Source organism: Chaetodon auriga, chromosome 2 (genome assembly GCF_051107435.1).
Source record: "Chaetodon auriga isolate fChaAug3 chromosome 2, fChaAug3.hap1, whole genome shotgun sequence".
Classification (NCBI taxonomy): Eukaryota; Metazoa; Chordata; class Actinopteri; order Chaetodontiformes; family Chaetodontidae; genus Chaetodon; species Chaetodon auriga.
This window is the reverse complement of record NC_135075.1, coordinates 10121308-10136018: the sequence shown is the minus strand read 5'-3', so window position 1 is coordinate 10136018 and position 14711 is coordinate 10121308. Positions and strand designations below refer to the sequence as shown.

At 41.3% G+C, this 14711-nt stretch overlaps 1 protein-coding gene across 1 annotated transcript in view; it reads right to left on the bottom strand.

The window, feature by feature from the left end:
• Positions 1-2652: 2652 nt before the first annotated feature.
• LOC143330738 (integrin alpha-5-like) overlaps positions 2653-14711 on the bottom strand; it is a 40175-nt gene continuing 28116 nt past the window's right edge. The window contains exons 19-30 of the mRNA XM_076747493.1: positions 14326-14393; positions 10315-10465; positions 9773-9865; positions 9318-9397; positions 9067-9147; positions 8846-8951; positions 8288-8446; positions 8085-8192; positions 5032-5145; positions 4388-4489; positions 4130-4252; positions 2653-3497 (exon numbers count right to left, since the gene is read on the bottom strand). Coding sequence (XP_076603608.1) covers positions 3414-3497; positions 4130-4252; positions 4388-4489; positions 5032-5145; positions 8085-8192; positions 8288-8446; positions 8846-8951; positions 9067-9147; positions 9318-9397; positions 9773-9865; positions 10315-10465; positions 14326-14393 — 1269 coding nt within the window. The 3' untranslated portion in view covers positions 2653-3413. The remainder of the gene's footprint in view (positions 3498-4129; positions 4253-4387; positions 4490-5031; positions 5146-8084; positions 8193-8287; positions 8447-8845; positions 8952-9066; positions 9148-9317; positions 9398-9772; positions 9866-10314; positions 10466-14325; positions 14394-14711) is intronic.

The following is a 14711-nucleotide window of genomic DNA, read 5'->3' as shown; positions in this document are numbered from 1 at the left end:
GACACAAAACACCCCATCTGCAGGTTGGGAGGGAGCATCCATCCAGCAGAACTCAGCATAACCACACATGCACATACTCAGCACAAATATCAGTCAGAGCCAACACATCAACACCAACAAAAAACATTCACCACTCTTCTTTAGTATAGACTACATTACTCCATACTTAATGTCTTTTTGTCATGACAGCTGCTGAACCAGTGATACAGCTTGACTGGTAAATGACTGTCACAATGAATGTGACACTATGTGATACACTCCATGGTAGCCTAATCACTGTGCATGTAGACATATACCTGAAAAAGTCCCTGGATGGTCCACTCACATAACATCTCCCCTGCTTTGAGTCACAGACATGATAACACACATGAATGCAGATACTAATACGTCTCTTATAGTGTCTCTTCAGCAACTGAGCCACATGGACAGGTAAATAACCACAGTCCAAACAGTCTAGGTTAGAAGGCCATTCAGCAACTAATATAACATATTCAATGATGCTTCATAAGCAGGTGACTTAGGAACAAAGTAGTTAAGGACTTTAAATAACATACATCAACATTTTTCTTTCATACTTGTCCCTAACCTGAGGTGATGGGGTAGCCTGCCCAGTCATCTCCATTGATGTCAGAGTTTTAGCAAGCTATGTATCAAGCAAATACAAAGTGCTGAAATCTTTCAAGGGGAATGGATGACTCTTCCCTTGGATGCCACCTAAGCTCAATCAGGAAGATGCCCCAAATGCTCTGTTTGAACTGTGTCTCTGCGGGCTGGGGTGGTGACGGTTGTTTGCTCGCCTGTGTACTCTCTGTCTCACTCTGTTGTCAAACAGGAATAAAGGTTGGCCAGTAGTTCTGCTTTGCATATTCACAGATGTCTACTCTGATCTTTTGCCAGGGCCTTGAAGGTAGCAGTGTTGTCATCTGATACTTGTTATGGTCTACATGTATTCAGGGCTTCAAATGCAGAAACCTCATAGGTAAGTTCTGACACTTCACTCTGCATTACTGATATAAGCTGCCTGGACAGTGTGTCGGGTACTGTCAATGTTTTCTCTTACTGCACTCATACTGCAGTGGGGTTGTACCTCATCACATGCATGAGCGGGCATTGGCACTTCTGAAGAACCATAATGGGGTCTTTGTTGTTGATCAGAAGGACCAGAGGCTTGTGGTCTGTGTGAATTGTTAAGTTGTCTAGACCAATGGCTCTTCCACTGGTCTGGCTTCGGGACCCACCATTATCCCTTAATGACAAGCCGCATGCCTACTTCTGGGTCGCAGACCCATTTTCAGTGGGTCACGGGCCTTTACCTGGGCAAACAAATGTTAAGAAAAAAAATTCAGTGCTTTTATTTTGAAGGGGATTTTTTATGCAGCGGAGTGCCGTCTTTTTTCCTCAATTTGGGTCGCGGCTTGTCATTAAGGGATGATGGTGGGTCCCGAAGCCAGACTAGTTGAGAACCACTGGTCTACCATGGAGAATCTCTCATAGGCCTGTAATAGGATTTTTTATTATTCATCTTCTCTGACCTTCAGTTGTGAACCAAATGATTCCATCTTCTCTTGACTCAGTCGTAAGCATTGACTACCTTAAATCCAAATGATTAACTATGTCATTTGATTAGGTGTATGCACGCGTTAATCTGCTGACCATGACACCACGTATCATCTACTGGTTAGGGTAACATCCTGCATGATCAAAGCAACTGATTGACCATTGTCCTGATTAAACAACACATTATGACATGCCTGTTGTGCTGACATTGTTCTGATGGTAATGTCATCCTATTTACAAGATAATGTACTGCATATAACATGACAACTTTCCCTGTTCTGGGCTCACTTCTTGCCATCTCAATCGAGGGGGCAAGGAGGACTACGTCTGCAGGCGTAAGAATAAACTCCCAGAAAGGCAACAAACAACTTTTTGCCAGAACAGTAACTATTTGTATTTGCGCTCATTCAGTTTAAGACAATGATCTCAAACCAGCTCACCTCAGTGTGCATTTTTTTTGTTTTTAGACTCCAGATTTCTCTGTATGTCAACGTAATTTCAAATGAGGGAAGCCTCAATGATTTTCAAGATAAAGATTTTAACTGAATAAGACTCTAAATTTCTCATCTTGACATCTGGGTCATATTCATCACTTTCCTCGGGCTGTTGTTGGCAGTCAGCTTAAACTACTAATACTTCTGAAGGCACTCTGAAGGCATCAGAAGATAGGCTCTGGATTCTTGTTGTAACATCTCTAACCTGCAGAGGGAGTAATGGACAGCTCATACATTTGACTGAGTGGCATGATTCAGTTTTTAGATTACTAAATATGAAAAACTGATAAAATACATAAAATGCATATACATTATCTGTCAACTCAAATCATGAGATGCATATACATTATCTGTCAACTCAAATCATGAGATAGAAAAACCCTGGAATGTTCATTGAATACCTATTCCATTGTCAAATAGTAAAAAAAAAAAAAAAAAAAAAAAAAAAAAGTTTTCAAAACAGAAAGAAAAAAAGCTGAATCTACATGTTACTTATTTTTCATTGGTCATTGTGCCTTTAATGTCAAACAGTATAATATAGTACAGTATCTAATTTCAGTAGCAATGGTTTCTGTTTTATTTTGTTTACTTACAACTCATATCATTATTTTTGGTGGGTATACAAAATTAGGCTTTATTCTGGGCCATAACACCAATGGGTCATAACACAATGAATACATTACATACATTACAACACAAAATACCTCCCAATATGGGAGATGAATAATTCAAGTTGACATTGCAGTTTCATCAGGATTGTCCTGCAGACAGTACAGTACAACATTCGACAATCAATAGGAAAAACATTGTGCCATAAATAAAAAGTGGTGTATAAATCATACAAAAGCAGGAATTTCAAGAAATATCAAACACTAGGATTGCAAACATGGCTTAAAATACGCCTTTTCGGAATGAAGGAATACTGTAACTTTAGTGCCTTTTGTTGGAGGTGCATTTTTTTCCCCTGTATCAGTATGGGCAGCGAAGTTCAAACATTTTCCTGGTCAGCATATCAAGAATGAAAAGTATTTTCCAACAAAACATTTCTCCACGGGGATGAGCTTCTAAGTAGCAAATCCGTGTTGCTGCTCTTTCTACAGAAGCTTCATAAATCGTGCTCTGATTGTACAAATTCATGTCCAAAACAGCAGTGCACATTCAACTGCATGACCCCTGTAGTCTTTCCTGCTTTGGCATTTTAGTGCAGCACCAGATATAGTGTATTCCAGTGATACAGCACCCATAAGTGTCCCTTCATACATGGGTGGCCTGCTTATCAATAGCAAGTTTCATTATTTGTTTGCGAATGTGACAATAATTCCAGTTCTTTGGAACAGCTGCAGTTGAGGCTCCTTCATGGATCTAAGCTTCAGAGGATGCCTGGGGTTTGAGCTGGGCCTTCTCCATGGTTGTACCATATGGATCTGACCTTTTAAAGAAGCCCATCTGGAGAGAAACACAGAGAGAGGAAGATCACATACAGATCAATTTGACATAATCTGTAGAAATTAATGTTCCCTGTCTCTTTCATGGGTTTAACTCATTGAGGTTGCTTGTTTACAGAAGCCTGAACCAGATATTAACTGGACTTAACTCTGCCAGCTCCCTAGTACAAATTCTAGGTAATGTCCAGCTGAGCAGGTCATTGTCCACAGAATTCACTGTGAGCGAGTTGACATTTCATTCTTTATGTACATTTATTGTCTCTTCTTGATGCTTTTGTGTCCCTTTGTGATTGTTTCTTTGTGGTCATTTTTTGCATCTCTGATCAGTTGCCGTTTTGTTGTCACTTTACATCTCTTTGTAGTCCTGTTGTGTCTCTTTGTAGTCAATTTGCATCTCATCATATTCATGTTTCATCTCTTTGTAGTGGTTTTGAGTCTCTGAGTAGTCCCGTTGTGTCTTTTTGTTGTCACTTTACTTCCCTTTCTAGTTGTTTTTGGTGTCTGTGGTCGCCTTGTTATCATTTTAAATCTGTTTGTATGGGTTTTGAGTGTTTCTGTATTACTTTTGTGTCTTTTAGTGGCCATTCCAACAAGAAATGTTAACAGTCCCCTCAATATTTGTCAGCTTGTTACCTTGTATAGTAGATATATGAGCAGGGAGAGTAATAGCAATCCAGCTAGCACAGCCAGGATGATGATCCACACTGGAACAAAGAACAGACTGTCCGGCTTGTTCCACATCACAGCCGTCACCACCTGAACAACAGGAAGCCACAGCATTCAGATGAGCTTACGTAGCTTTCAGCTCTCACTCACACTGACACTATAATAAGCTGAAGTTTACAAGCTCATTACATTGTAAAGATCCAATGAAAAATCTCATAAAGTTACCTTTTTGGATCCCGATGGTTTGAATTTGGGAGGAATAGAATAAGGCATCCTGTCCACCTTGTACTGAACAGAGCACTCCAAAACATACTGCTTATAGGCCCTCTGTGGACAAGCAAAACACAATTGGAAAGACAAATCTTAATAAAGGCTGCACTGAAGGGTTGAAGGTTGCCAATACCTGATATTCTGTGTCACTATGTTCAGAGTTTACCCTTAAACACCAAACAGTCCCAGGTGAAATTACAGATATTCACTGCTAAAAATTAGTTGATGGTAGTGAGAAGGCTCCAGGAAGATGTCAGTCGGAGACTATTTTGCTTGGCATTTCTTAAGGTTAATACAGACTTGGACATGCTATATCATTAGCTGTTAGTAGAACCTGAAGGTACATTCATTTCTTGAAGGTAGTAGTATACACTGTATAAAATTAGCATGCAGTATGGAGTTGGGACACACAGCTGTAATTGCTGTTTGGTGACCTCCCCAACAGAGGCAGCCAGCAGAGGGCAGTATGAGAACACATATTGCCTGACTTTATGTTGTTTTTTTTTTTTTTTATCTGCACTGTGTTATCCTCTAGATTTGAGCATCCTGTACTAATAGTTATGAGCAACAGTGCAGATCATTGTGCCCTGTATTCTCACCTCAATGAAGGTTTCAGCCCAGAGTCTGGAGCGAACAGTCAGGATGACACTGGCTCCTCTCTCCAGCAGCCCAGCGTTACACCGCAGCTGCCAGCACTCCACTGCAGAGCACGTCTAAGGAGGGACAGAGCCACAGTCAAACACATGGCACAGCCCTAATTCAGAACCATTTCGTTTCATTAGTGATTGGTCTGGCAGATACTGGCCATGAAGTTTCACACCAAAATGTGATTTGGTGTAGCTTCTTCTGCAGGACTCGGCAGAAATAGCAGAATTCTTCATATACATGTTACAATTCACTGCCTGCATATGTATTTGAAAGCACTGTCCAGTCCTATCCATTTAAAACGATAAGTCCACACTGCAGCTTCATTATTAAAATGTATGGTAAATATAGGGAAACTAGAGTGTTTTAACTTTCACCCAGTAAAAGCTTTTGCAATGGATGTTCAAAACACAGAGGGACCTCTGGTACACAGGAAGTGATCACTTTTACATTTTTGTGAGCTGTGGCTGTCTTTGTTACAGCAGTAAGCATTATTTCATACGGTGTTTTGCACTATATTCTTCAGAACTCACTAGCCAGTTTGGGCAGGATCTCTTCATAGGACTTTCTGTTAGTGGTATCCCAGGCTAGGATACCACTCCATTAACACTGAAACTGTTTCAAAGAGATAAACCCAGATAACACGTTTTGAATGTTTATTTTACATAATAGGCTCTGGCCTAAAACCTGGGAGTCTGTCAAGAGTCAGTCCCTTTAAGTTGGTACTAACTCAAAGTATTTTCTACCCATCAGCTTTCAAACAGTGGAGCATGGGGGTTTGGAAACATCTTCAACATGTGGTTAGATTCTTCAATTTGGAGATAGCTCATATGAATGCCATTAGAGATTAGCTGGCAAACATTACAGAAAGTGACGCAAGCCACACATAAGCAACCCTGTAAATCACAAACCTAATTAACTTCATCTCACCAACAATTACAGCAAGCAGCAGGAGATGTTGTCCAGAGCTCATTACTGTAAATCTATTTCCTCTGTTGAAAGAAATAATCTCATCATAATTTAGATCTTTTTCGTGTTCAGAGGCCAGAGCTACCTCCTCCTACAATCTGATTGGAGTATATTTGGTTTGAGTGCACTACATGAGTGTCCAAAGCCCACTGACAGGCACAGTACACTTCAGTAAAGAGCCACATACTAATGAAAATACACTCCCATAAGAACACCCAACACAAGAGCCACTGACTTTATGTAAGAGCCTCTGTTGTGGTGTGCTGTGGAGTGAACAGCTCTACAGACTTGCGTCACCATGATTCCCTCCACATGCTGAGTCAAGCAGGAAAGAGAAGGAGAAAAACAAACACCTCCTGGGGTCTTTATGGGACACATGAAGGTAACAGTACAAACCTGATGAGGAACAAATGTTCTCATGCAGCTAAAAAAGAAAAGGTAAACCCATCAAAAATAGACTTTTTGAGCTGGCAGAAAGCATGGTTTTTACTTCGACAGAGCTAGGGTTAATAGTTTCACCTCGCTCTGTCTTTGCGCTAAGCTTGGCTAAATCCAACGATTTCTGGACACAAATATGAAATTGATATTCGCAGTGAACGTGCAAGAAACATGAGCAATTTCACTGAATCTGTTCATGGTTTTGGTGATTGATGAACTTAAAGTGTAGTTTGCAACTAATTAACGTAATTCTGCTCACTCACACATTGTTTCTAGCATGCCAGCATGGCTGGCAACTGGCAATTCAGACACAGCTATGACTCTGTGAAGGAGTTTGATGAACAAATCAGTACTCGCACTCTTATGCACATTGTGCTCACCATGTCTGAAAAACAAACATCAGTCATATCGACAGCCAATTTGAAACAACGAATTGAGTTGAAGCAGTATTGGGAAATATTTGTGATGATCACAATTAACAAACACATCTTCTTCATCTCCTCGCACTTCCCATGTAGTTCTGTGCTGCTGACCGTGTAGCTGCTTTGGCTGCTTTGATATACAGTATGTTCAAGTTTGCTGTTTGCTATGGTGGAAATCGTTCTCAAAAAACATGAATATCATACAGCATTTAGTCTGATGTCATTACACAGACTGACCTTCTATCAGCAACCACAACTATGGCTGACTTCCAGCATCCCTGGCCAACAGCCACAAAGTTTCTCCACCCAAGTCAAACTCAGCATTTTGTAAAGAACCGGTTACCTTTGTTTTCCAATAAGTAACAGTGGTGGAGGAATCATTCAGACCCTTTGCTTAAATACTCATATCAAACTGTGACAATACTCCACTGCAAGTAAAATCATCATATATTTGTAACGTCTCTGTCCTGTGAGAACACAATATCTCTAAAAAGTTACCACCAATAACAAGTATACAGACTTGTACTAGACTACACTGTTGGAGATCTGCAGCTGTTGCAGCTCATGGGGAAAAAAAAGAAAGAAAGAAAGAAAGAAAGAAAGAAAGAAAGAAAGAAAGAAAGAAAGAAAGAAATGAATGTGCAGTAATATATTTTAGTCTGCGTGAAGTGCACTTTGAGCTGGACTCTAGTGAAGTGTGAACGTGCACAACAATGGATATTACTTTCAGATACACTAAAGTTTAGGCATGTACGACTGTGGTTCAGGGGGTGGTTAGGTTTATGGAATTAAAGGGGAATTCCACCAATTTTACACATCAATGTCTGTTTCTCTGTGTTGAGGAATAACACTGAATCTGTGAAAATGTTGCATAAAGCCTTTTGTGTAGGTGGAGTTGTGTGAAGTCTGATAAATGTCTAAAGTGATGTTGAGTCAGGTTTTGATAAGAAAGAAGAATGCTTAGAATAAACAGATATCTCTATCAGTTCTGCTCCATCTTTTTTTCCACTGCCCCTACGACTATGTCACAATGTTAAGAGAGTGCAGTGGAGCAATAGAAATATATCATGTATATGTGTGTGCATCTGTAAATGGGACCAGTGTTACAACTGCTTGGTGGAAAATATATTCTCTTTCTTATTACAACTGGAGTTCCTATTCTTTCCGTGTTGTCTCACCAGGTTTCCTTGTTCAGCCAGAAGGTCTCTGTACAGGTCCCTCCTCTGGATGTGATGCTCAGTGTTGGATTTCAGTGACGTGGGACCCGCTGCTGCTGGAGGCTGGAGCTGTCATTAACAAACACAATCAAATGAGGCCAGGAATAGACACAGGCTAATGGCCTCTCCATGTCAACCACGCTGTTTGTTGTGTGTGTCTTCACCTTTAGTTTCAGTGCATTGAAGGTGTGTTTGGAGGAGCAGCTGAGCGGTCCCTCGGTGATCACCTCCACAGGGTAGAGCAGCTCATGGCCGTGAGCCCTGAGAGGACATTTCACCTCTATCGTGGACTGGCTGACCACACTGGGACCGTTATTCACCAACTAGACAGAGAGACAGTTTGAACTTAGATGCTGAACACAAAGGGCCCGAGGAGGTGAAATAAATCAGCTGCAATGCACATCTGATGCAGGTTATATAAAGATGAATTAGTTTTCTTACAGTATAATGGATTTGTGTTTGCCTTCCACCCCGATATCTCAAAAGAATTGTGTAAAATATGTTTAGTGTAATTGTTACGTTAATAAAAATGATTACATAACTTTCAATTATTGGGCCAATTATATATTTTACAGAATTTATCAATATAATTTTTTTCATACAGTCCCTAAATAACCATTAGACCACAATTTTTGTCTAACCACCCTTTAATTTAACACATAACTGAAAACAAGCAGCTACAGGAGAGGGGTGAGGAGGGTTTGTAAGAAATCTTGGCGTACCTCATAGACCTGCTGAAGCTCAGGGCCTACGTCCTGCTCTTCCCTCAGGCTCTGCCGAACACTCCAGTTAGGAGGGGGAAAGATGACTTTGTCTGGGCGAGACACACTGCATCAGAAAGACACAGAGTTTGACCGTTATCTTGGCAGGAACCACTATGTTAAGAATGATGATATGTTGAGAATGTAATGATGCAGTGGAAGACTTGGCAATGAAGCCTCACCCCTGCAGAATGACATCAGCCATCGCAGCCACCTCCAGCTCATACAGCACCACCTCACTCTCTGAGTTATTTGCATTTTTACTAGAGTGGAAAGACGGAAACAACATTCACTCATCACTTGATGGAACAGTGTAAAACGTCTTGTCAAGGTTGCTAACATTTTCTAAATTCAATGCATTTTCTGACATTTAAGGACTTGCAGACACCGCACATGAACCACAGAGTACAGAACTCTCTGAAAATAGACCTACCTTCGTATTTGGAGCTCAAACTCTACAGTATTGTGAGTGTCCTTCAGTCTGGGCACAGTGAAGCGAAGGCCTGCCCATAACTGGAAATAACCCACAGAAAATGTACTGAATTCATGCAATGAATCACATAAAAATGAAAGAGATGTTTTGTATTTCATTTTCTTTTAACCATGCACTTTTCTCCATTCCCTCTAAAGCTTCCAAGGCTCAGTAACATATTTCATAAGTGCAACTGATTCCATTGGTGGTAACGAAAAGCTGACAAGCAGCTTTTGCTTGTCAAGTTCCAAACAGAAACATTTTCTCACAACACATAGTAAACAGTCACAAACAGAGCCTGTAGAAACGTTTTGACTTTGTGTATGAATTACACCACGCAGGAACAGCTTGACTTGACTAAATTGTACTGAGACAAGAAAGTCCAAAGATAACATGTGGGTGTTGTTGGCTCTTACACTGGCACCGGACTTCATGGGGTTTCCCAGATCACACACCAGATAGCGGGTCTGGTTTTCCGCCTCATAGCTGCACGTCAGCTGAGTCAAGCTCTGCAGGACACAAGAACATCAAATACTTCAACTCTTCACTCTGATGATACAATTACCAGATCTTTCTTCTAATAAGGCATCCCAATATGTTTTACACAGACAGATTTTATGACGAGATTTATGATGTGTTTTCTGCCATCACTTCGTTTTTTGTTTTTTTTTTATTTCCTTGATGCTGTGTTTCTATTCTGCTCTGATGTTGGTGGGAATATACACACTGTGGGTTTTCCACATCAGTTGCTGTGCATTCATGCTGCATTCAAGTGCTGCTTTGTTGAAAAATCAAACAAAAATGAAAAAATAAGCAAACATGCTGTAGATTGTTATGAAAGCCAGACATTTGCTTTGACATTTACTTCAATTGGAGAATAACAATAATCCAGCAATAAAGAAAAAATAATATTTATCTGTAGTTTCAGGTAAAGTAACAGTGACAGCTGTCTGCTCACCACATTGCTGCGTGCTATCCCGCTGTAGTCGGCCTCTGGGGGGAGCACCACATAGAGCTCAGCCTCGTACGCCCCTCCCTCTCCCTCGTTCCTGGCGTTGAAGGTCAGGCTCAAGGAGTTTTCATCGCCCAGGTAAACCTCTGTTCGGTCGCTGAGAGGAGAACCACAACACCATCAGGACACTTCTGAATATTTTACAGTCAGTCAGAACTGATCCGTTCTCTACAGGCTGAGACCAATGAGACTGAACCCAAAGAGTGAAATCGAGGACCATAAAAACAAAACAATGAGCTGGAAGATGACAAAATGCTACAAGGAAACTGCAGAGTGGGGTGATAATCATCTTACTGATCCATGGCTGATATAAGATGATTGATGAGTGCAGCTTTAAAGCTACTGAAAAATGTGAGGAAGGCGTACAGATGTGTCTTGAAACTCGAGCGTGGATGGTTTGCACCAAACACAGCAAGTGGGAAAGTGAGTTTTAAAAGCAGAATTAAAAAGTTAATGCTTGAGGAGCATTATCAACACCTCTAATGTACATAATGGCCATTTTGTGCTCTTTAACTTACTTCACATTCCTTCTTTGAGCAAAGAACTTCAGAAACATTTTTAATGGCAAAAGATAGTAACCTCCTTCGTCACAGCAACAACCAGGTGTCATAAATTAGCTTGCATTATTTTTGCTGTAATCCCATCTTAAAGCCCTTATATATACATTTTCCATGTGACTGTAACATCCTACAAATAATTCTGACAGCTGGGTTTGGTTTCTGAAGAAGAGCGAATCCTGGAGGTGCAGAGGTGGGGGTTTGGTCGATGTTTCTCAGAGTCCCTTTTCCATATTTGATTGAGTGTGTGCTTGAATGTTTATGCTGTTCGCTTTGTTGTCCACTAGGAGTCTCCAAGGTCAGAAAGTTTGTCTGCTAATACGCTAAACTAAGAAGGTGAATGTCATAAATATACCTAGTAAACATCAGTATGTTCCCATAGTAAGCATATTAGCATGCTGATGTTAGAATTTAGCTCAAAGCCGTGCCTCAGTGCAGCCTCACAGAGCCACTGGCATGGCTGTATGCTCTTTTTTTAAAAGTTGTATTTCCCATGAGTATCTATTACCCAGCCATTATTTTTTGTCGGTCTTGAAAAGCCTTTTTATCTACTGACTGAAAACAGCAGCTTCCACTTTCAGACTCCATTCGCTGGCACGCTTTACTTTGTGCTACCTCTGCTGCTGCGTTCATTTGAAACTTGACCAACATACCCAAGAAGCAAGTAAAACATAATGAAAAGCAGGAACGTGAAGTCTTTCCAGACAATACATCTCTGTTTTGGAAAGTCCCCAAAGGCCATTTTCTCCTGCATATCTGTCTGTGACTGACCTGGGAAATGACCCAAATCTGATCACTGTGATTTGTCTCAGGAAACCGACCCCCACCTTATTCCACATGTTCACAGTGACACCCCTGTGTGCAAACACGCTTTCAGTGGCGTAGTGATAAATCCTCTCGACACCCTCTGACTCCAGCCCTCCCCCAACGGCTACACTTTGTGGCAGTAAATTCATGTTTCTATTGAGCAGAAAGAGTCTGGTTGAGAGTCAGAATCAGGGTTCTTCTTTCATTCCCCACTTCCTCCTCCCCTCCCCCCCGCCTTCAGAGGGTCTGGACGCAGTGACCCCTCGCTAGGTAAGAAAGCCACCAGATGAATTCAATTAGGCCCAGGCAAGTTTAGGGAAAGCAGAGGAAGCAACACTGATACCCTAACACCAACACCGAGCAGATGCTGAGGCAGAAGTCTGCAGCGTGCTGTTGAGATGTTAACTACACTGAGTTTCATGTGTTGGGAAAATGTAACTGTGGATCATGAAGCTCATAAAAATCATAATTGAAGCCAGAGGATACAACTCAAACACCAGTGACAGACCTTTGGTTGTGAATGTTAAACATCCCACTCTTAGCAAATTCTTGGCTAGTAAGAGAAAAGTGCTGTGTCTCATGGTATGTTGGTGAAGGGAAACTCTGTTCAGTGAAAGTGCTGAATCATTCGAGTTCGGTCCCGATGCAACTACAAATGCAGATCTGTGAGATTTTCGTGGGAGACTTTTTTGCACTGATTGTATTTCTGCAGCTAAGAGAAATCACATGGCCATGTAATGCAAAACACTCCTCATAACAGAGCTGCCTGGGAGGAGCGAGTGTGAGCATGTGTTCGCTTTGTGAATGGACTGAGACGTTGCCACATCTTTGGCTGATGTCCATTCACAGACAAGGATACACGATTAATTAACGAGGAATTAAGTGAGTGTGCCAAGAGTCAGGAATCTTTCCATCATATCTGTACTCCACTATGCCTACAGTGGACAGTGTTAAGAGCTGTTAACAGAGTCTTATCATTTGTTTTGATCTGTTTCCCAGAATCATGTTTATTCCTTTGAATATTATTCCCAAGCTTCCTCTCTTTGATTATCTTTGACTGAACTCATGGTCCCTCCCTGCAGATGAAGTAAACTCTTCTGCTAACCATAGCAACAATATTTATGTGCCACTGATTATCACTAGTTGGCTCACTGGAGAAACTAACCCCAGGTTTAAATGTACTCTCTGGAAGACATAATGTGTGTCCTTGAGGCCTAAAAATTATCTATCACTATCATAAAAGACTTGGAAAGCTGATTTTTTTTGCCTGCAGTAATTTATCGTGCAAGCCATAGTGATCAGTGGAACACATGAAACCCTCCACAGAAATGTTTATTGCGATTCTCATGCGCTAATGTGCATGCATGTACTTCCTAATGCGTGTGCATGTGATACATTAACTGGGATCCACTGAAAAAAACAATGCTCCACAGCATTTCCAGTGGTCAAAAGCTTCACAGAGTACCATCAATGGACTACAAAACAACCTTTGAAGATTTACATGCAGTCTGTTAACTGGCCAAGATATGTGTGATGAAAAACTAAACCAACATTGAAAATAAAGGACTCTGAGGAGCAGACGCCGCAATGTGAGGAACTATGGTGTTATTTTTTTCATTGTGTACGTCGTGAAATATCATTTTCTCATGAGACCTTTAAAATCATGAATAACTGGGGTGACCTGGAAGTCTGACACTCCATGCTTGTACCACATGACTGCAGAGTCCACGGTTTGATACTGGTCAGGGACACTGGCTGGGGCATATCATACCCTTCTCTGTCCCCATGTTTCAGCTCATTGTTTTACTGCCGGCACCTTTACTGTGTTGGTTCAGTCTCATTGCTCTCATCGACCCTGTTTTAAGTTGCAGCAGGCAGCTGTTTTCAGCCTACTGTACACACCAAACAACATATGGACGAGTTTAGCAGCTGATACTGTAGGGGACCATGGTGGAGCATTTAGCAGCTTAAGCTCTGTCCCTCAGGGGCTGGTGGAGACCAAAACAGAGCAGAAAGAGAATGAATATTGAACTTATATTCATCAGATGGCAAGAGACACGACTCATAATGAATGCTGATGCTGCTCTGTGCTGAAGGTTTGGGCAACTGTGCTGACAGCCACATCAACTTTATGCTAATATTATGTTCACCGCTTGTTCTGCTTCCCTCAAGTGGCCAGAAAACTAAACTACAACTGCTTTGAGCAGTGAGCCTGTGCTGTGGAATTTTGTATGTGTGTGTGTGTGTGTGTGTGTGTGTGTGTGTGTGTGTGTGTGTGTGGTTCCTGTAAGTGGTTTTGTTTACTTTGTCTGTTCATCCAGGACTGCTTATGCTAACACTGCAATTCTTCTTGCTTTCATTCCACACTAACCAGAAACATAAAATGCATCACTTCAAATTCAGCAGAGGAAAGACCCACCAGACCCACTTGTTTGGCATGGCAAACGTAAGAATCCTTGGTATAGGTTAAATCTCTATTGTGTGTTACACGTCACAGATGCACAAACTGTGACAGATTAGCTTTGCATGACTGGAGGGTTTAAGTTTTGTTTGTTGAATCAGGTAAAGCAATAGAAAGGTGCTTTGCTCTCACCCATAAACAGCCAGTTTGAGGTCAGGGACACAGATGTTGTCCTCTCCGCAATCAAGTTGAATCTGGGCCTGAGAAAGACAGAAGGGTAGAGATAAATGGAGGAAGGGGGAGGAGTAAGGGATGGTTATGATGGGTGAAAGGGAGAGAGGTATCCAGGGAACAGAGCCCAAAGGTATGGAGAGAGGAGAGCTCTCGAGGAAGTGGATGTTTACAGAAGCCGGCACACTGGACTCATGATTTAATGAGAGGATAAGAGAGGATATAGACTGTACATATCCTCCATATATGCACAAAATTGTAACAGTATTTGCAACAACCAGATACCAAGAAGCTGTATGAAAGCAGCATCCTTTCATGTTTGCAGGATGAAAGGAATATGTGTTTTA